This window comes from Corapipo altera, unplaced genomic scaffold, assembly GCF_003945725.1.
Source record: "Corapipo altera isolate COAL_440 unplaced genomic scaffold, ASM394572v1 22b, whole genome shotgun sequence".
NCBI lineage: Eukaryota > Metazoa > Chordata > Aves > Passeriformes > Pipridae > Corapipo > Corapipo altera.
In genome coordinates this window covers 25,740,631-25,762,258 of record NW_020884876.1, presented here as the reverse complement: position 1 = coordinate 25,762,258, position 21,628 = coordinate 25,740,631, and the positions used below count along the sequence as shown (strand labels likewise).

Here is a 21,628-nt window from a genome sequence, read left to right as displayed (position 1 = left end):
GGGACATGGCCAGCGGGTGCTGACAGCATGTACCTGTCCATATTTTTGGGACTAAAAGGTGTTGAAAGGTGGTCTTTTCTACAACTGCAGGGCTAAGTGGAACCTACACGTCCAAACCAGCCAAAGCAAAGCAGCCCCAGCAATAAGAAACACGCCTGGGTTTTTGTTCTGCAGAACAAGCCACTCACTACTGCCTACCATCAGGGGGCTCAAAAATGTATTTACTTACTCTGAACAGTCTTAATATATATTTCTCTAATAGACCATCTACCTGCACTTCCCTGTGAAGATTTTGGGAAATATATCTGAAGCCATAACCTTTGCTTGAGTCAAGCAAAGGCACATTTTGACACAAGAAATGAAATGCAATCCTCAGAGAGACTAGTACAAATTATCATTAGTCAAGAATATAATCTTTTGGGGGCTTCTTTTGGTAATCTTTTAGAGATTTCTGTAGCTCACCCTTGGGATTTGGCTTGCAAGGCCAATCATCCCTGATGGTCAGCAGAGCAGCTGCAGGTACCTGCAATCACCTCCTCTCTGCCCTTTGCATTGGGTGTGTCCTCTACTGAGGTCAGCTGCTAAATCCCAGGGGAAAAGTCTCCCTCCACTTACTTTGTTTCTTTGCTGAGCTTCCCAGCACTGAGTCTTCTTTGGAAATATGCATGTGGAATTAATGAAAATAGGACTGAAAGAGTCCGAGTGTGATCAAACTGGATGGCATGGGGCACCGGTGGCTGCATCCTCCATTTGCCATAATCTGAGGGCTGAGGGTAAGAGATGGTATTCTCTCTCACATGGGTTTTTCTTGGGATGATGTGAGCAACCGAATTCAGCTCTGGCTCTGAACTCCCCCCAGCTACCCAGGCTTCATTTGACAAACTCTTCCTCATCCTTCCTCCCTCACTGTGCCAGCTAAATTCAGACAAGGCACTCTTATGCATAAAAGCTGTCAAAGGAATAACTTACAAGTACAGGAGCTTGAAATTCTTGAAGTGTAAAGCTGGCATCCCTGAAGAACTGCAGGGACTATTCAATCCATCTGGTGCTCCCGGCTGCAGAGCAAACAGGCTTTTGACTAGTTCATAACTGTGGCATATGCAAGAGGCTCAATTATTGCTTCTTAAAAAGCCCAAATTATCTCCTGGAGTTGGAGACTGACAGGCACACCGTCTCTGCAGCGTTATGCACGGCTGAATTTTTGCTGGCTTATTCTCTGCTATTCTGCCCTGCCTGTAATTGCATTGCATTTTAACTGTTTAGCATCGTCAGAACTCCAGCCCCAGGGGCAGCGGAGGTGGTGAGAGCTCAACACACCAAATTACTACCCAAAGAGCAAGCAGACAAAAAGCAGAGTGGAGAGGGAGGGAGACAGACAAATGAACCATGTTCATTAGAGAAACAGCAGCCCTGACCGAGGAAGTGTCCTACTGATGTAATGAGAAAGGTGAAAGTTGTTAATAATAAAAAAGAACACAACAACAGAGTTGCCTTTCTATCAGAAAGCCACAAATCTAGAGAAAATAAATGCACAGTGGAAAGCAGAGATGAAAACTAGCAAAATACTCTTTGCTCACGTAGCTCTTTCTTCCCTACCAGTTTTATTTAATGGTGGTTTTTTTTTTTTTTTTTTTTTTTTTTTTTTTGTGTGTGGGTGAGTTCTGTAGTTGTGCTGTTTAGTGCTGTTCCCTTGTGTGCTGTGATGTGGCCCTGTCAGATAGAAATTAAGCACCATGCAGCCGCTTGCTCAATCCCTCCCCTCTCCCCCCTCTGCCCCTTCACCCCTGGTGGAATGAGGAGGAGAACTGAAGTAAAACTTGTATGTTGAGATAAGAACAGTTTAATAATGGAAAATATAATAATAATAATAATGGTAAATAATAATGATACTAAAAAGAAACAAACAAGTAATGCACAATGTCATTGCTCATCGTCCGCTGACTGACGCCAGACTCCCCTTTCCAAACACAGCTCAGTCCCCCTTCTGGGTAACTGCTCCTGGTTTGTATACCAGGCATGATGTTCTATGGTGTGGAATATCCCTTTGGTCAGTTCAGGTGGCCTGTCCCAGCTAAGCTCCCTTCTACTGGCAGAGCATGAGACAAGGGGGAGAAAACTGCCCTTGAGTTAGGATAAGCAAGACTTAGCAAAAACCAAGTCTGTTCTCAACAGTATTCTCATTCTGAATTCAAAACACAGCACTGTAACAGCTACTGAGAAGAAACTAACTCTACCCTAGCTAAAACCAGGATAGGCCCCAAAAGCTGGCATCTCTGCTACAGAAGCCCTCCCATGTGAGGCAGTGAGACACACTTTCCCACAGGCAAGTTTCTGTTTCACCTTTGGCCAGCCAGAGGTCCTGATTGCTGATTCTTTCTTTTCCCCAAAAGATGCTGCAGGTTCAAATCCCTGGGGCAGGTTTTGAAGGATAGGGCCATTTGCAGTCTGTCCCACAGCACAGGGAACAACAGCAGTGGTGGAGCAAAGGCAGAAACCAAGGGAGTGGGATGGGTGTGACACAGCCCCCCAAGTTTGCACGAGTTGTGCAGAAAGTGCATTTGGGGTTTTTTTTCTCCCTCTTCCTGTGGGGAAAAAAAGACGAGGCTAAAAAGTCTGGATCATGTGCTGCTGACGAAAAAAACGAATTCTGCCACCCGTGAGAGTGTGGAAGTGCATCAGAGCTTGTGATGGGGCTGCCCTGCTTAGGCACCTCAGTAGCTTTGACCTCAAGTAACTGACTAAACTCTGTGCAGCAAAGCCTTAAGTCACAGGAGACTGTTGCAGGGAACAGGCCCAGCGCAATGCAGCAGCCACAATGTGACAGCCAGAGAACGAAAGGTTACTTGTGACTCTTTGTCCTACCTACGCGCAAAGCCATGGGAGAACAAGATCATAGAGTGACTTGGTTTGGAAGGGACCTTTAAAGGTTTAGTCCAATCCTCTAGATGAAGGCAAACAGACAGGCATGTCAGCAGGCATAGCCAACACTGGCAGCAATAGATGTTTGTGGTAGCAGAGGTTTCTGTCCCTGTTGCAGGGTAGCCCAATAGGGAAGTGCCTCTGCTGTGGCTCTTCACCCAGGGGAATGTGCAGGGTGGATATGAGAGAGCTGAGAAGATCCTTCAAGTGTCTGTGCTGAATATTTTGAGGGTATTGACATTTCACATCAGATGTATTCACCAGGGTTAATTAAAGCCTGTGTTTTATAGATTGCCCTTATCCATAAATGGAAAATCTGCCTCAATTGGAAATCAATAAAGTAATCTTTAAGTTCTTTTATTTTATTAGATATAGAGTCCTAATTTGAATAAATTGAGAAGCCATAATTAGTGGTGCCAGAGAGGTCCTGAGATGTAAGTTTAAAGCTTCCTGAGGAGTGTGCTTTGCTGTAGGCAGTGTGCTGGAGGTGCGCAGCACAACCAGGGTGTAGCACTGAAGCCAGGGATGCTCTGCTGAGCAAGTTCCTAGGAGTGCTGTGGTGCTGCAGAAACCCAACAGCAATTCAATAGCCAGCACCCTGTACTGATCCCTTGCCCAAAAAATTGAAGGGAAGGCTGTGAGTGGCAGTATTGTCACCACAGGGAACAGCAGGAAAGCCAGATCCTGGAGTCAGCAGAGGGCTGCTGGCAGCTGAAGAGTCCCAGAGATGCTCTGGGATAGCTTCCCTGTTCCGAACCAGTGAGACGGATGTGCTTTATGCCTTTCTCTACTGTGCACAGGTGTGAAGTTAAATGGTTCACTCCTCTTCAGTGGGTTGGAATCATTCCAAAACCACAAAAACCTTTGGGGGTTTTGGAAAGGGAAGTATCCTGATGGTGCTGTTGCTTCCCCTTCCTCCTGATTCTTAACAAGAATGGAAGTTCATATGTTTCCCTTTATGACAAGTTTTGTCATTTCAGGGGTTAAGAGGATCTCAGGTTTGCTTCATTTCTACCCTCCACCAAACTCTCCTCTTTTACTTCATACACACTCACACAAGCCAGTTCCTTTGAGAGACGTTTCCCAACCTTCTGATGAGAACTTGGTGTTCTGCCATGCCCCTTATCATGAAAAACCTGAACACCTTCCACAGTTTTGGTGACTTTCACTTTTCCAGTACCAAGATTTGCAGAAAGCCTTGCTCTCTCCCCATCACTGACTGTAATGAGGATGTTTCCACTTGCCACTCCCAGTATGCCTTCTGCAAGGTTTCGTGGTGTCCCTGCCACCACTATGCTCAGACTATCTAATGTCTGCTCTCTAGGCTCATTGTAAAGAGTTCAGCTCACTCTGTGCTTTAGGAGTGCAGAGTAATGGACAACAGTTGCACTAGGTATGGGTAATGGATTGCATTTCTACAAAGACAAAAAGAATAGCCACTTAATAAAGATAATAACTTTTAATAGGCAGTTAATTTTTTTTTTCTTGACACACTGTGATAGTTTCTGAACAAATTTTGCACACACACACAAATGTATATTTCACAATCTTTCTCTGCTTTTTTCTACTGTCCTTTCACTATCATGCAACATGCTACAAAATATTTTTTTAATCAACATGAAAAATCAATCCACAATGATTGCTCTTATTGAAGAAAACTTCATCAATCAGGAATCTGAATAGCTGCAGATACCAACCAGCATATTTTAGATGGCCTGACCTTTCCAAAGTAGGTATCCAAGACTTCTCTGCTTCTGAGGAACCCAAGTGATTCAGGAATACCTGAATGAACCACATAAGTTCAGCTACAGCATGGAGGACACTTGTTTATTCCCCATCTTTTACAGAGGTTCATCAGATATTTCTCATGGTGCCGCTAAGAAAGAGGATCATTAGACTCACCAAAGCGTAAAAGCAATGGTCAAGCACAGGGAAATGAACCCTTCTGAGATTTGTATATAAACATGAATTAATAATTCTGCTCAATCTCTTACCATACTGGTAGGTAAGTTTTAAAATTTCAGCAAAGGGAATTGGAGAGAGAAGTTTCTCAAAAGCATTGTATCAATAGGTATCAAAACGTAGATCATCATCCTGTATCTTGGTCCTGCCCTTAGACCACCAGCTGTCTTCTCTCCATTCCCCAATAAAGCAATGGAAGTTCTTGGGACACTAACAAGAATCGAGGGATTCAAACTGAGCAGATGCTCACAGTAATATAATTTTCAAACATTTAAAGTTCTAGAAAAGTAGGATACATGCAGGTATAAGCACTACTTGATATTTTGGAATTGCCAGCTCTGTACAAGTTAAGAGTGTCTTTAATGAGCACTTGAAACACTCCTTAAACTTCCAGAGTTATTCAGTAACCTACAGGAATCCCACACGTTACTCAGAACACAGGGAAGAAGATTCATCTGTAAAATTACTTGTCTTGCTGATTCCCACAGTGTGCCCCAGGCTATTTAGAAGTCATATTTGTAGCACATGTAATGCAATTAGCCAAGGAACAGGTGAAAATAAACTATGTTGCCTGTTACATTACAAGGATCATATTCAGTAATTTACAGAACTTCAAAGAGCCTCAGTGCAAGGTATATTGCCCCCTTAACAGAAAAAAGCACACACTTCAGCATTCCACCCAGGCATCCCACCCTGTAAACATTTATGACAAGCAAAGCATGTGCTACAGTGAGGAGTCTCATGGAAATCACTGAATTAATTTTCATAGTGGCTATTTGCCCAGTACTGTTTCAAGGGTCAGGCCCTGTTTGTATTTTGCTACATACAATTGAAAGAACCCTAGGTACTATAAGTTCAACAAAATATGCTGACATATTCCTCCCTGTATGTGCAGAAAACATTTTTAGTAAGTACTATGTAAACCACCTGATTTTTACATTCTCGTCAACCTTGTTTCCCTGCTTTTACTATATGTGAAAATAATAAATACATATGATATACCAGTTATTAAGCCTTCAAAAAAATTACATATTCCAGAAGGGACAGAAGACACTTGAGAAGCCAAGAGCTGGTCATTAACACAAGTGTCCTGTCTGGTAAAAAGCTTCAGCTGGTCCACATTTCCCATGGAACTGCAATTTTGGTGGTATGTTCCTGCACATTGTGATAAAACAGGCTGCTTCACATCTGAAATGACAACAGTATCTACACATTATTATTCCAGGTAACACATTCAGAAACATAAGAGTAAGCTAAAATGGAAGGCATGGAATAAATCTGATTTGGGTGGGCAATCAGGATTAAATCCACTGTACAGGCCACTGTCCTGCCCCCACACAAACAGAACCACTTCTGGGTTTTCAGTAATATAGGCAAAATTTCATTTTCTTGCTCTAATTGAAGAAAAAAGGAGGTTAATTTGTCCTTACTGCTAGCATTGGGAAAGCTCAGTTTCTTCATCCAGGGGGAATGAAAATAGGTCAAAAACATGAAAGACGTTCTTCACATTTCTGGTCAACCAGGGATTTCTCAGTGGAGGGTGATGGGATCCATTCTGGAGGGGCTTCATTCTACAGTGATGGTGGCAGACTGGGCTTTGACTGAGCCCAGCATAGCTGCCTCTGTCTGGTCCATCCCACATATGCTGTGACACTCAGGTCCTCAGGCCATCCTTCTCCTCAACCTCCCTGCACTACCTGGGCTAAAGGGCCCTTCTCACACCTGCTTCCTTCTCCCACCCTCAGCAAAAGACCCCATTTCACCACAAGTGATGGAAGCAACTCCATGGGAAGTGGATACTGTGGTGCCTGAGAAAGCTTCATGCGTGAGGGAAAATGCAGCACCCACATCACAAACAGTGGATTTCAGGGGTGCTCTGATGGTCTTTACCGTCTCACACATAAAAATACCGTCCAACACCTGCCATGCATGTTAACCACCAAGGATTTCAAGCCATAATAAACTACCTCAATAAAAGTGCTGGCATTTGCATGAAGTGAAAAAGATACAGATTTTTCATGAAAAAAAAAAGGAGCAAAAAAATTCTGGATAAAAAATTCCTTTTTTTTTTTTTTTTTTTTACAGGTAACTGCCTTTAAAAATCTCTTACTTCTCACACAAACAGAAAGAAAATTCACCCAGGGAAGTACACCTAGGAAATGCTGAACAGCTTAAGTCACATGCTGTGCCTATAAAGATCTATCTCTGTGAGCTGTCAGCTTCCCCCCTCCGCTGGCCTGGGTCTCTGGTCATGATGGTATGCTCAAGTCGAGCTTTGTTTAAGTTGTTTTTCCTTGAGGCTACTACTAACTGAAGTCATTGCTCATTTTATTTTTCATTTTTAACCTTTTTGTTTAGTTATATGGCACATACTGAGATTAAAAAGTATCAGAGAGACTAACAAACACTAATGTTAGCGGATGTAAGACTAAGGCTACAAACTTACACATTTATTGCTGTGATGTGAAGAGTTGCCGAGTTTTATTCTTCCCCTGAGATGAGTGCTCTCCTAAGAAACAGAAAATATATTTGTATTAGTGAAATATGTAAAGGTAAAAGGACCAATGAGTCTAGCACAAACACATCACTGACCACTAGAGTCTCCTTGTCAGATTTACTTAATCAGCAAAAACTGTCCATGCAATAGGTTTTTATCACACTTTCTGTTTTATAGCTTATTTCCCCTAGTACTACAAAGTATTTCCAAGAGAGTGCTCAAGAGGTTTGAAAATAAATAAAACTTTAATTAATTTGTAACCATGATTAGAACATTAAATTATAAAAATAAGAAGATACAACTATAAAATTAATTTTTGCCAACAATGCTGACATCAGCTTGGTTCCTCCAAAGCAGGAAAATGAACCTTTATGAACTTCAGTCAGGGGTTACACACAGTTCTCACTCCTCCTTCCCCAGAGGAGCAGAACCACTACCAGCAGTTACAAGCAGAAAAATAAGCCTTGAGATGACAATGTGTTTACAGATGTCCTATTTCCAAACATGCATCCCAGGAATGGCAGTGGAATTTTTTTTTTTTTCAGAAATTTGTACATGGAGATGAACAGGGAATGGCATTCCCAGAGTGGACAGAGCCCCATGGAAATAGGCACAAGGGTGGGAAAACCCAAACACCTCCAGGAAACTGTCTTCTGCCTTTCTGCTCACCTGCAGGAGACAATTTAATGCCTCACACACACACACAAGAGGCAAGAAAGCAATGCATTACATTCTAGGAGAGGTGAATATGTATTAAAAAGTTTTATATGATCTATAGCCTGGAGTTGCAAATTGTAATACAAATTAGGAGTCTAAAAAATTAACTGATTAGGCATTTAAATAATTAGTAACCAAATTAAATTGTTGCACTCCTGAAGAAAACGGAAAAGACTCATAAACAGTTTTTGAACAGCTTTTCTTCACAGCAAAGAAAAAGACTCTTTATTTAGTGCAGCTTTTTGGAGATGAGTAGAAATTGGTATCTGTGGAAAACTGTTCAACAATAATGTGCTGGAATGATGTTCGCTTCCCAAGTGTTCAATTTTGAACAAAATTATTTTACAATCTTTTTAAAGTGTTGCTAAGTTAGAGCTTCCGAAGTTCTGATGATATTAAATTTCAGGTAGAGAAAAGAAAGGCACAAGTTTCTGTTAGAAAAGAAAAAGAAACATTTTAACAACATATATTTTTGGTAGGTGAAATGTTTTTGTTAGATAAAAATCTTGTTTTGAAAAGCTGAAGTGAACAAGTTCAAATACTGTACAGTTTTATACCAACAAAAGAATGAGATTTTCAAGACATCTCACTTTTTTAAATTTTAATTTTATTTATTTTTCTTTCTGCAAGTTTTTACTTTCCTTGTTCAATATGCGGAAAGAGAAGACTTAATAGGGCATAAAAGTGACGAATTGACAAGACTGTTTAAAATAGAAGGTGTAGCAGAAACTCATTGAGAAACATATCATGAGAAATAATTATTGAGAAATAACATGGAGAAGATAATATTCAGTAGTGGTAGTAAATATCAATACTTTGTTAGCAGTTCCACACTCAGCTGGTTGTTCTGCAGTCAGACTTACATGGAAGGTTGATACTTTGCACCATAGGAAAACAGCATGTCTAAGGGGAGGCTCCCGATTCAACATAGCTCCCTGGATAACATCCCATTCATACCAATAGACTTTGGATCAGAGTATGGAACGAGTGAGACAGTGCTGGCTGCAGAAGTCAGACTGCTTGAGTGGTACCTGCCAGCAGCAGTGGTCAGGCCAGGAGGGGTGAGTCTGCCTTACTGCAGACCCTGAGGCTGCAGCACACAGACACCCACACTCCCTGTCTGCATTTCCTGATGCTATACACATTATCCCTGAAACAGTGAACCGCCACAAACTATTGTCAGGGTTGATGTTCCCCTATAATATCAGTGTCTGTCTGATGAGGGTTTGAAGCAGACAGGGATGCTCTACATTTCTTCGCCACTGCACTTCCAGAAGGGCAGGAGCCTGCAAGACTTCTGACACAAAACCGAGTTGTTGCCACTCCATGGTTGCAAATGTGTCTTAAGATATTTGCATCATAAGGTCTGTAATCATCAATGCCAACTAACAATTCAGTGATGAAGAGACAACAATTATATACTGGAGAGGAAGTGGTCACACAATACAATCTCTGTTCAAGAATAAAAAGGTAGTGCACAGGTTTAGATACAGAGCTACAGTGTGCCTTGAGACTGCACAGAGAGGTGTACAGAATATTCTGGAGTCCAGATTCAGTAGTTTGATATTCCACTAAATATCCAGTTGCAAACCAAAGGGAAAACCAAAAAGAATGTTCAGGTTAGCTGCAAGTGGGAAGACACCTTTATTGGTCTCAAAGCAACCTTATAACTGACAGAAATAAATTTTAAGAACAAAAAAACCAAACTTGCCCCCAAACCATCACTCACCAAAATCGAACTTTGCTTCCCATAAGGGAAATGAAAACCAAATACTTGTGTTTAGTATTTTATTAAACCAGATGATATTTTTAATAGAATGAAGAAATTATTTCACAGTGAATTGTTTGCTGATTAAGAAAATACGTGGTGGAGTGAAGGTGCTCAACCAGTCTAGACAGATTACCTGAATCCCTTGAAGGCTGTCACAGAATCATAGAATTAAGGTTGGAAAAGACCTTTAAGATCATCAAGTCCAACCATCAGCCCAGCAACTCCACCATATTCACTTTTAAACTGTGTCCTCAAATGCCACATCCACATTTTTTTTAACAGTTCCAAGAATGGTGACTCCACCACTGCCCTGGACAGCCTGGTTGCTCTTCCAATGCTTTGCCATCCTTTCTGTGAAGAAATTTCCATAATTTCCAATCTAAACCTCCCCTGGCAGAACTTGAGGCCACCATTAAAAGAGAAGAGATATAATTATGCAAAATATATCAACAAGAGCAAAACTGCTGCACAACATTATCAGTGAATATTGTCTTTTATTTATTCTGGCTTAGGCATTTAGGGAAGGATGATACACTTGAACCATCAGCTTCTCACTATACAGTTATTCAACATCTTGCATGAAGGTGTTGATTGATCCAATTGGAAAAGTTCTATGGCAATAACTTTTTAATAATAGGTTGAAAATTCATTGTGAATTTGTCTACTTTTGATAAGTGAGTGAACGCAGAAAAATGGGAGACGAAGGGAACTGGAAGACAGTATTTGGTGCAGTTAAAGTGCTGTAAACTACAAGTGCAGTGTGATCCCTTTTACCTGTGGTCCTGCCTTGTGGCACCTCTCCTGATGGAGGAGGAGTTGGGGACTCAGATAGATTGGTAGAGGGCAGTGAGAAGCCAACCTCATAAATATCACGTGCTTCTACAAAAACTGAAAGAAATGATTCACAGTTTGAGAAAGAGGCCTTAGGCAGAATATTTGGAAAATGAAATCAGACTGATACTGACATGAAAGTTTCAGCTGTCAAACAAACTCTTCCATTACACTCTTTATTTTCCCTCTCATTCTCCAGAGTTGCACCTGCTTGTTGATTTTTGTCTGAAACTGGATGACAAACACAAAGGCATAGGCACCATGAAGTCTCTAAGCACTACTGTGATAAAATGCAGACAGATCTGTAGTTACACTGTTCAGCTTATTGTCACAGGAAGCTGGAGATATCCCAGCGGACAAGACAAATCCATGGAATTAAAAGCCACTGAAAACGATGAAACACCAAAGACACAACGTCTGATTCAGGACGTCTCCAAGCTGCAGGCTACTGGAAGGCTATGGTGGAGGACTCATTACTGTACTCCTTTCCTATTTATTATCATTCCCTTCACATCTCATGATAGCCACCCTCAGTGACAGGATTTGGGGCTACACAGATCCAGGATCTGAGCAGGTAGAGCTGGTTCAGATCATTGTTTCTCAGCTTCAATATTAAAGGAGATGGTGCTCTAGCAGCAATACAGCACTGGTCTTTCATACACACAGCCTTCCGCATGTCACCCCTGAAAGACTTATGCTGCAGCCTTGCCCATCCATTCACCCCAGTGGATCAGCAACCCGGGCAGTGGGCCCAATCCAATATACACTGCATACATCCTCCTCTAAAATGCAATCATGCTGTGGAAGAATAAAGATAAGGAAGATGCAATAGGAAAATTTTGTATTCATAACTCCTCATCCTTCAAAGTATTTGTATCAAGTGCATGGAAAGTAGACTGAGTGCACAGATCTGCAAAGTTAAATGATAACCAGGAAAGAAATAGTACGTCAGTGAAAATGCAGGGGTTTCTTCCTAATTAAAATTTCACTTGTGTAGTATTTGTTTCAATTTTCCACTCACAAATATACTCATTTCCAACTATTATGATGCCAGTGTATGTGAATAAGTAATGGGCACAATCAGCTGAAATTACACATTGTATAAAATCAATTTTGAAGCACTGAAACAAACATTTCTTTCTCTCACCGTTGTGGAAGGCTATTGTATTAATCTCATTGTAATTTGTCCCTCCCCCCCATTTATATAAGAATCTGAATATATTATTCAGAATACACATGCACTGCAGAACATCATGACAAAAAAGAGAGTACAAAATGAGTACTGTGAGTACAGAAAGTCTTTGACCTGAGCAAAGCCCTCTGACATTACTGGGAAAGCTGGAAGAAAAAGGATATAAAAACAATCTTTGACATAAAAAAATAGGTTGTACTGCATCTCAGATTACATTGTCTATAAGAAAAAATGAGTTGTGCTGTTATTTCATTGTAATATCTGCTGCTGAGAAATTGCTCATAAGTGGCAATCAGGTTCACAGCAAAAAAATTAAAGTGAGCTTTTAATAAAATCTGATTGCAGAAGTCTATCTTTTACAAAAGCATAAAACTACCTCTGCAGAGAGAGGAATCAAAATGTCTATTTTTACCATGCTGAACTGAAAGACTGAGAGGTGCATTACAGATGCTGGAGAAGAGCCTTAAGTGGGAACCAGTGCCTGGGTGCAGTGGCTGCCTTTGTTGTGGGCCAGTGGGTCCAGCACCTGCAACGTGCTGCAGCACTCCCCTGCCACACACTTCCCCCACAGCCCTGCAAACTGCTCCTCACCACTGCCAGCGGGACAGAAGGATCTGTACAGCTCACCATGACAGAGAGGGAGCGCGCAGAGATGTCCAGGTGAGGGACAGGAAGGCAATTGCTGCTCAATGGGGAGCAAAGGGTGGGAGGAGGCTCCTTCACAAGGTGCATCTCAGAAAACTGCAGGCTGGAAAGTTAACAAATGCTTCACAAATGGAAACATGACTCAGCAGTCTGACTGTAAGAGACTTCTTTAAAACCCCCTGAAAATATGCACCGTTCACAAACCGAATTAGAAATACAGAAGGAAGCATGTGCTATTTAATGCCTTTGACTACAGTTTTGTCCAAAAATTTTAGCTGGAAGTGTGTGCAGTCAGATCTTTGTGGTGCAAGTAAACACAGACTCCAACCACAAGATGCAAAAACTGAGAAAGTTTATTCTTCAGTTTCTGTGAAGACAGAAAACACAACTTCAGGCTATTATACAATACAAGGTTAAAAAAATATAGTGTCAGAAAATGAGAAAGAGAAGGAAAGAGAAGAAGGTGCTTGATCTCTCTCTCTGTTGCAAGGGGATCCTTTTCTATGAAGCGGCTTGTAGGTTTCCTGTCTGCAGGGAAAAAAAAAGTATAGCACTGAAGCAACATCTCATGATAGGAAAAACAAATAATCAATATCATATCCTCATATTAGTAGAAACACCATCTCTTACCGTTCCTAAGCACAGAGCATACCAGGAGACTGCTCTTTGTTTACCTATGTTGCTCATCTTGCAAGTGAGAGAAAGAGGGAAGGGAATTTTCAATGACAGTGCGTCACCTGGGAATTCAGCTTCTTCAACTGCTCCTGCAGGCATCCACCTGAATACTAGACACAATGAGAAAGAGATGAAAGTCCCAATGCAGGTTGAGAAACCCTATGGCCCACTACAGAACCATGCCCCCTGGCAGGGGTAAATTTCCCTGGGTTGAGCCCTTAATGAGGTAAAATGCAAAGATTTCTTACCTCCTTAAGTGCCATGGTCCATGCTCAGATGTACTCAGCACAGCAGGAACCAGCTCCCAATTTGTCCCATTATACCAAAAGCACATCTGTGGTTTGATGTGTGAGGCAGAACAGTTAAACACTCAGCACTTGGAGGTTCACTGAAAGCAGGGACACTGATACTGTCATTCAACTACATTGTTTCAGAAGACCACAGGATTTTCAAAGTCCAAAGCTGAGCACCACACTGGGTTGTCTTGAGGGATGCTGAACTTTATTTGCATTCCAGCAACCAAGGCAAGTTTTTTTGCTGAATGAGAGCAAGGGGTTTTTCATTGTTCTGGGATGATTATGGTGTTTGGTCACCATGTATAATAGAGTCACCAGCCTCTGATGTAGAAGGTTGGGAATTCTCAAAGCCTTTACAAAGAAGACTTTGGAAAAGCAGGAAGTCTGGAGGAATGATACAGACAAAAACTATGGTCATCTCAAATAGGGTGAAGTTGTAAGGTCTGACTAATCTATGCCATGAAATTCCATATATCTTCAAGGTAGGCAGCTCATCTTGTGCAAGGGATGCACCCAAGACGTGTTATGAAAATCAGAGAGGAGGTAGAGCCAGTTGAAGTAAGAGATAACAGCTGTAAGGTCATGATTACTGTTGAACAATAGCAGTTTTTGGAAGAGATGTGGAGCATATGGGGAATGCAAGTTCTTCTGCATTCTCAGTTCATGTTATTTTGTACTGCACTGCCATCTGAGAACACCTCTAGGTGTTGACTGATCCCTTTCTCCAATGTGATTACAATGTTAAAGGTGGTTTTCATGTGACAGGTTAGGTGTCTCCTCAAATATCGATGTTTGCCTGGCACATTTTCACAGCTCTGTTTAGTAGCAACACATGAATTTTCATTTTCATCCACAGTGAGTACCTTGGGAAGCCATAATGCAAACATACCAGGAATCCTTTTCCAGCCACCTTCCATTCCATTCCAGGTGCATCACCAAAATCTGAGCCACTTTGACACCAAGTTTTGACACCTTCAATATCCTTTCTGAAAATTCAGTGTAGAACAGGCAATACCCCTGCAGGTCAAGTAAGTCATATCCTACCCTATCATCTCAAAAGAGCTCACTCTGGTTAGAAATCATGCCCTAATGAATCAGCTTATGCTTAGGTGCCAGAATTATACTGACAACTCTGAAATGTTATGTTACCTGCAAATTCCTATGGACTTTATATTGAATACTGAACTGATGTGCTGCTACTATGTACCTTTTACGTGCTCTAGAATGGGTACTCCAGGCAAGGGCCATAAAAGAAAATTGTCGTTACTTAAGTATCAATATTTCTATCACACATCGTTTGTCTGTATGGAGTAGCCTTACCACAATCTCTATTCATCAGCCTTTCTGTACCTGAGGAATTTCCATCCCTCAGCATTCTTCATGAGTCCAAAATAGGTGATCAATACCTTCACTGGTTTTTCAGTGTAACACACAAGAACCCTTACATAAAAAGTTAGGTCTGTTTTCAAGACAGCCAATACTTTAACACCATGGATGATGGTATTGATCTCTTAGTCATCAATTAGAACCCTTCATCTTATATTCTCAGGAAATATATCTATAACTGAAAAGCCAAATGTGCAGTTCTGTGAGCTATGTTGAACCTCAAATAAGAAATATTTTTGCAGGTAGATTTTCTAGAACTCTGTATTGTGGAAGACCATTTATTCTCCCTAGGGAGGGTCACCCTAAATTTACCACTAGAGTCAACATGAAATGGCTGCCATAAGTCCTGCATTTGTACATTAGTGTAAAACTTTTGAGATGATTCAATATCCTGAACCTTTTTAACCAAGCAGTTTTCAAGTGAGAGGCAACTACAGGCACTTATCTTGCATCAGGCATTGCAGTTCACTGACAAATGTGCATGAAAAATTCAAGGTGTTTCGTTTTCTCTGTCTGTTGTTTTTACTTTACATAAATTCTCAACCAGTTGTGCCTTAGAGCTCAAAGCATCAGCAATTCCATCTTTCTGAGAAGAGTTTTAAAAAGTGAGAATATTAAAGCTCCATTTTACCTAGTCTTCCTGATGATACTACTCTATTAAAAACCATTATTTTAGTCCAGGATTAATTGACAACTATTGCTTTCCTGTATTCTTTCACATTAATTACAGGTATTTGAAATAATATTCTTTATTAGATTTAATTCAACTATGCTCCTGAAAATTGAGCCTTTCCTATTTCTTTCATTTTATATTCAGAAGTTAATTTTAGAAGTCCTAAAATAGGATCCTTCAGTAGTCAGTGGACTGCCACAGGTCAGCTCATTCCAGCTCAAGGTACATATCCAAGACAGACAGGATAAATAGCCCTCTGGACACATACATCTCTTTCAACTATGTGCAGCTGGCATGGCTTTTAGATAGATAAAATAAGGCAAGATTAAACTCATCATAACTCTTGATCAAGGTATATCATGCACAACACTGGAAAGAAGTTTATCTAGGTTACCTGCTTGAACAATTTGTAGGTCATATTCTTATTTGTTCAGTATATATGGGGTTTCTTTACACTTTTAAAACACAATTATATAATCTCAAAATCTTCTGTTTGGAATGAAAAGTAAAAACTAAAAAAATATAATGTATAATTATAATAGAGTTTAATTTGAATACATGTCAAAGCAGAACTTCATTGTATACATGCTTGAGCTTAGGCACCTGAGCAGCCTATTGATAGAGGACAATGTAGATCTACCTGTAAAGTTAAGGCTGCTCTAAAGAACTTTCTAGCTTTAGTCTTTTGAATCACAACTTTTTGTGGTTTTGTTGGTACATACAATCAGAGGAGGCCACAACACACACATTGTAAACAGCTGGATGAAGGAAAAAGAAGAACCCATTTAAAGAAGCTTTATGCAGTGCAATTGTTGTCAGCAGTTGTAAGAAGGACCACAGGTCAGACAGTTCTCGAGTCTATCTATAACATAAGAAACACTTGCCTTTATGCCCAAGCTTTTAAGGAAGCAAGTAAATCTGATTCAAATGGGCAGCACCTAACATCTCTGAAAATACCATCTTTGAAAATACCTGCATGAGTGACAAATATTTCTGTAAGAAACAGGACCTTCTGTCAGAGTGCTTTTAATTTAAGATGTAAAGTGACTCTAAAAACCTGGGCAAAACCAGGATTTCACTTTCTGTGAAAGCATGTTTAATTTTGAAACATATACTGATGTAAGAATTTGAGAGAAAATGGCAGCTAGTTTAAATATGAATTGTATTAATGAGAAGAGGGCAAGAATCTTGTCTTCTAAGTGGTTATGACTCATACCTTCTAATTATAGCATGTACACATCCTACTTCAGTAAAAAAGAATATCAAGCATACTCTGGATGAAAGATATTCAGATACTTGGTGAACTAGTGGCTGATTAACAGGCACCAGAGTTCATCTTGTGGGGAAAAAAAAAAAAAGAGCCTGCAACTTTTCTTATTTACTCTGCTGTAAAACACAAACAATTCTGCTGCTGACAATGGAATTCTTTTGTTGTTGAAAGGGCATGAGGGCAGAATCAATCAAAAAATGTCTATGAATAAGTTCCTGACTTCATTCAGATTACAAAAAAATAAAATATTAATTTAGGAAAGCATATACACAACTCTGTACTCAAAATAAAGCTAGAAGTCCATTCCCAAAGACAAATACTAAAAAAACCACCCCAAAACTAAGATTAATGATTTCCCAAATCCCAAAGCTCTGAAATGCAGTCACTTAAGTGCCAAAGTGTATTTTGCATTTTGCAGTGGGGCAGAATGATGCATCCTGTGATGGAGCAGGCCCTTCTCCGCCCCAACCTCCTACAATGCTGCTCAGTATTGGCGAGGCTGTAGGGACCTTGCACGACTCTGGTTTGTTTCAAGGCCTGCAAGAGATGCCATGTGGGTCTTTTGCTTTGCACAAAAGCTTCTGGGAGTTGCAGAGAAGGCTGGAGAGTCCAAACTGTGCCTCTCCAGCAAGTAGAGGATAGTTCAGACAAAGCGCTGTATTTCAGAGGACTTCCCAAGGATTCAGACAAAAGGAGAGAGCAGCTATTGGTCAACCTCGGAAATGTCACTAGGAGAAACACATGGCCAAAACCCTTAAAAACAAAAAAGAGTTTTATACCTAAACAGTAGAAAGTAAGAGACTGTTTTTCTGGAAAGACATCTGCAAATGAGGTGGGACCTATATGGCTGAGGAAGCGTAGGGTGAAGCTGGGCAGTTTCACCATCACTAGATCTACCATGACACTTTTAAGGGGTTTGATTTTATTTATTTGTTGAATATCTGTGAATCAGATTAGTTAGAATTTTGTTCTGCCTCAGCCTTATTTTGTGCTACTCCATTTCTTGCAGAACCTATAGCTGCATCCATGTCTTTGCTTTGAGCTTTTGCTTTGTTTTGTGCATATTATCAATAACCTCTGTTCCTTTAGGCTTTATTACCATATATTTTGTAAAAAACTGAAGAACAGGACAGAGGAATTTGCAATGAGTGTAGGATTTTTAATACAAAGGGTGGTTGAGTACAGGGCTGACTGAGTACAGGTTGCTTAACCCAACTCCAACAGAGCCTTTTTACATAGGGCACTGACTCCCAAACCTTTTGATCCCTGGGATATTACCAGTCTTCAAACTTCCTTGTACAGCCAGATCTAGCTGATAAATACCTTGATCATCGTTACTCCTGAACAAGCCTGGTTGTAGATCATGTACCATCAATGATTTAAAAAAATTATTTTCCCTAAACCAGTCATACTTCTCACTCCCAAATACCAGCAGCATAGACTGTGCAGCTAAACTGCAGGATCCCAGTCTGGGGATTTGCACTGTAGAGGAATTGTTTGCACTGACTTTGACCTGACAGGAACTAAAGATGGTTTTGCTATTAGAAACGACATCCCAAAAACTGCTCTTCTCTGAACTCAGAGAAGGAGACAGATATACACAGAGAGGAAATGCTCACCAGTCTCAGGAGAAGTTGTCTTCACAGAAAGAAGTTTGACTCCATCTTTGTCTGACTGGGCCCTGTTGAAATCAGAAAATATTTAATCAGACAGACAGCATGCATGTTGGTCAGCCAAACAAAACTCTAAGATTATGATCTGGAAAGGCAGCAGCTATGCCAGTCTACACTGGTAGGCTTGAAATGGGCTTTACATAGGATCGTGAGCAAGTCTTGGTGGTGGAAAGCACCATATACCAACATCTCTGATAATACTTTTCTCTTAAAATATGTAATAAATTAAGTTTCATGATTCCAGGTTTAATCTAGCGCTTCACAGAAGTACATCTGGGAGAAAAGAGGGAGTTGTCTTTTTTCTGTCAATACAAAGCTTTTAGCCATGTTGAATTGCAAACAAAACCTTGACTAGAGAAAAAACATTAACAAAAGAAGGGGGATGGGAAAGAATGGGGGGAGGGAAAAATCAATGGGGCAAAAAACTGAAAAAAAAAACTGGGTCAGTGAGTCCTGTGGCACAGAATAAGCTGTTTGTCCATTCCAAAAGGATCCTCTGCAACACAGCTGAGAGTCATCACATTTCTATCCATGCTGGAACAGTTGCTTGTCATGCATATGGGTGTACAATAACTGCAAGAACAACACTTCCAGCAGGATATTTCTCTTTGGGGTGGTAACTGCTTATTATGCTTAAACAGAGACAGATCAAAGAAAATCCTATGCAGAATCTGCTGCATTTACAAGTGCCCTGTGATAGATCTCAAAGCAATGAAAAGGATTCAACCTACTGTTCAGCGCCATTCTCTTGTCTCTCTGGAAGAAGAAACAAAGGTAGTATCATTCTGATTGCTGGAACTCACTTAAATAAACATTTAGACATAGCTACTGCAGTTTCTAGCAGACAGCTTAGTTGTAATTTTGCAGTATTGCATTAAGTGCATTAACACAAGCAAGCAGCTTGAATGGTAATTGTTATTTTTCTGGTCATCTGTGAAAGTGAACTGATACTGCTGATATTGATGCTTCTGGAAACCAGGGAGAATGATATGTGACTTGTCCAAGAGCACAACAGAAGCACATTTTCCCCTGCAGCTCCCAAATCCCTGGGTAGCTGGCACAGAGGACGTGAGCATGGAATGGTTCTTGAGTATATAACAACTGAGCTAAAACATACAGGCTGAGAGGAGTGAGGGAATATGCTGCCAGGTTGTACACCCTGGGGGTTTAACCTATCATGACATCTGAGAGCAGAGCCTGTCATCCTAATCGATGAGGAACAGGTTTCTCCCCAAAATGAATCATATACTGAATGTATTTTATGCTTATGTGCAAGTGTGGGCAGATGGATGGGGCCAGCGGGTTACATCAGAGACATGGAGCCAACTCTAGCTCCATGGCACTAAGCACAGGGGTTTCCACCCACAGGGGAAGCACACTGGATAGGTCTGGGCAAATCCTACAGGAAGCACCACAGGTATCTACTCTATCTTCCAAGTGAATTTGCTATTACAGTGCCTGATGGCATTTGTGCATAGGGCAGGCTGGTGAGGAAATGTTCTTCATCTCATATCTTTATCTCTTGACTACAAATATTTAATAGTTTCCTATGCAAGGATCACACCTTCCTCTGTTTATCTGGGTCTGTTCTTCCATGTCATTGGCTAAATTGGTTGTGACACGCTGTTTGCCTTGGTTTACAGCTTCAACACCCTCTTGTGATTTTGTATTTCCAAGGCCTGGTGATTTCACAGTTGAAGCTCTGCATGGGTCTCCTAACTCATACCAGCTCACAGAGACAGAAAAACCACACTCTGGATTCTGCATTTTCACTTAATGAAGAATCACACTTGCCTGTAGCCCACTTGAGCAACCCTGAAATATTTGGCAAATGGAACTTGATGGAACTATAACCCATTATCTAAAGTATTTAATGGATAGCAGTGAAGCAGATACTGACTTCAGCTATCCTGTCAAAATGATTGCATCTGAAAATACTGCTTGCTCAGGGATTTTGTTCCCATGTACATTATACTATAACTGGAAAATTCTAGTAATGTGTGTGTGTATCTGTGTCTGTGTGTGTATCAGGTATATCCCAAAAGAAAGCACTGATATTTCTTTGCCTGCATCAAGAACTGAGATAAAATAAATATAGCGATTTTGTTAAACAGTATATTCAAACTTAGTTTTCGCTGCCTATTTCTACCTAATTGACTGATTGTATTAGCACAGGTGTTTGCTAGTTTGTGGTAGCTGCAAAAATGTGAACAAAAAGCTTGCAGCATTACACATATTCTCTAAAAATCAGAGACATTTTTGCTCACTCTGTTCTTCCTACTGATTTTGAAAATGAAGCGTTAGTTTCCCACTTTAGGCAAAACACTTCAAAATACAAGGTTTCCCACCAGACTACCACAACAGCTATGGTTAAGGTAATCTAAAAGAGATCTTTTAACAATAAAAAGCACATTGATTGCTCCCTCTCCCTTTCTTCCCCCCCCCCCCTCCCCCCCCCCCCCCCCCCCCCCCCCCCTCTATCCAGAGAAAGCAAAACAAATACCTGGAGTTTTCTTCTGGCACATTTTGTACAAAGCCACCAGTGAGAAGACAGAGAGGGTAATGACTATCAGGGTGATAACAATTGGCAAGATAATACCTGCAAAAGAGGGAGAACATATTTTTGGCCGCTGCCTCTGGCTTGTGTTGCCTCTGTGTACAGGCACTTGCACACACAAAGGTGAGAGGCATCTCCATCTCCACTTCACCAAACCTTACCAATTTCTCAGGAGCAAGGTAGCCTGCTGCTCTTGGTATCCTTCCAGCAACCACTGAGCCTCAGGCTCGGTGGCTTTGTGGAGGAAGGATTTAGGAACTTTCTCACACCCTTACTCCTTCCCTGATATTTGTGTTGCCCTATGTAACTGGTTTCATCCATTTTCCAGTAGGAGAGCGAGGTTTCAGTACCTGCTCCACTGGGACTACCATAATCTTGATCAAAATATTCATGATTCACCCCCACTGCTGATGCCCCCCAAAGATTTTATGAGAGAGACATATGTCAGAAATAAATTTTTCATACGTGTATTTTATTTTTTCCTCTTTTTTTTTGAAAACAAGGTTTGTCTGAAATTCAGCAACAGAAGCGATTATTTTGCTTTCAACATTGTACACCCAGGAA

General features: G+C 40.8%; 1 protein-coding gene across 5 annotated transcripts in view; it reads right to left on the bottom strand.

Annotated features, from left to right (window-relative positions):
• Positions 1 to 4,363: 4,363 nt before the first annotated feature.
• Positions 4,364 to 21,628, bottom strand: part of EMCN (endomucin) — a 55,890-nt gene continuing 38,625 nt past the window's right edge. The window contains exons 8-13 of one of the 5 annotated variants that reach the window (XM_027636090.1): positions 21,011 to 21,106; positions 19,239 to 19,263; positions 18,454 to 18,515; positions 10,641 to 10,754; positions 7,328 to 7,390; positions 4,364 to 6,069 (exon numbers count right to left, since the gene is read on the bottom strand). In XM_027636090.1, coding sequence (XP_027491891.1) covers positions 7,332 to 7,390; positions 10,641 to 10,754; positions 18,454 to 18,515; positions 19,239 to 19,263; positions 21,011 to 21,106 — 356 coding nt within the window. In that variant the 3' untranslated portion in view covers positions 4,364 to 6,069; positions 7,328 to 7,331. Of the gene's footprint in view, positions 6,070 to 7,327; positions 7,391 to 10,640; positions 10,755 to 13,165; positions 13,320 to 13,425; positions 13,890 to 18,453; positions 18,516 to 19,238; positions 19,264 to 21,010; positions 21,107 to 21,628 lie in introns of those variants that run through there. The other 4 variants (XR_003526461.1, XM_027636092.1, XR_003526460.1 and 1 more) reach the window with 4 other exon arrangements.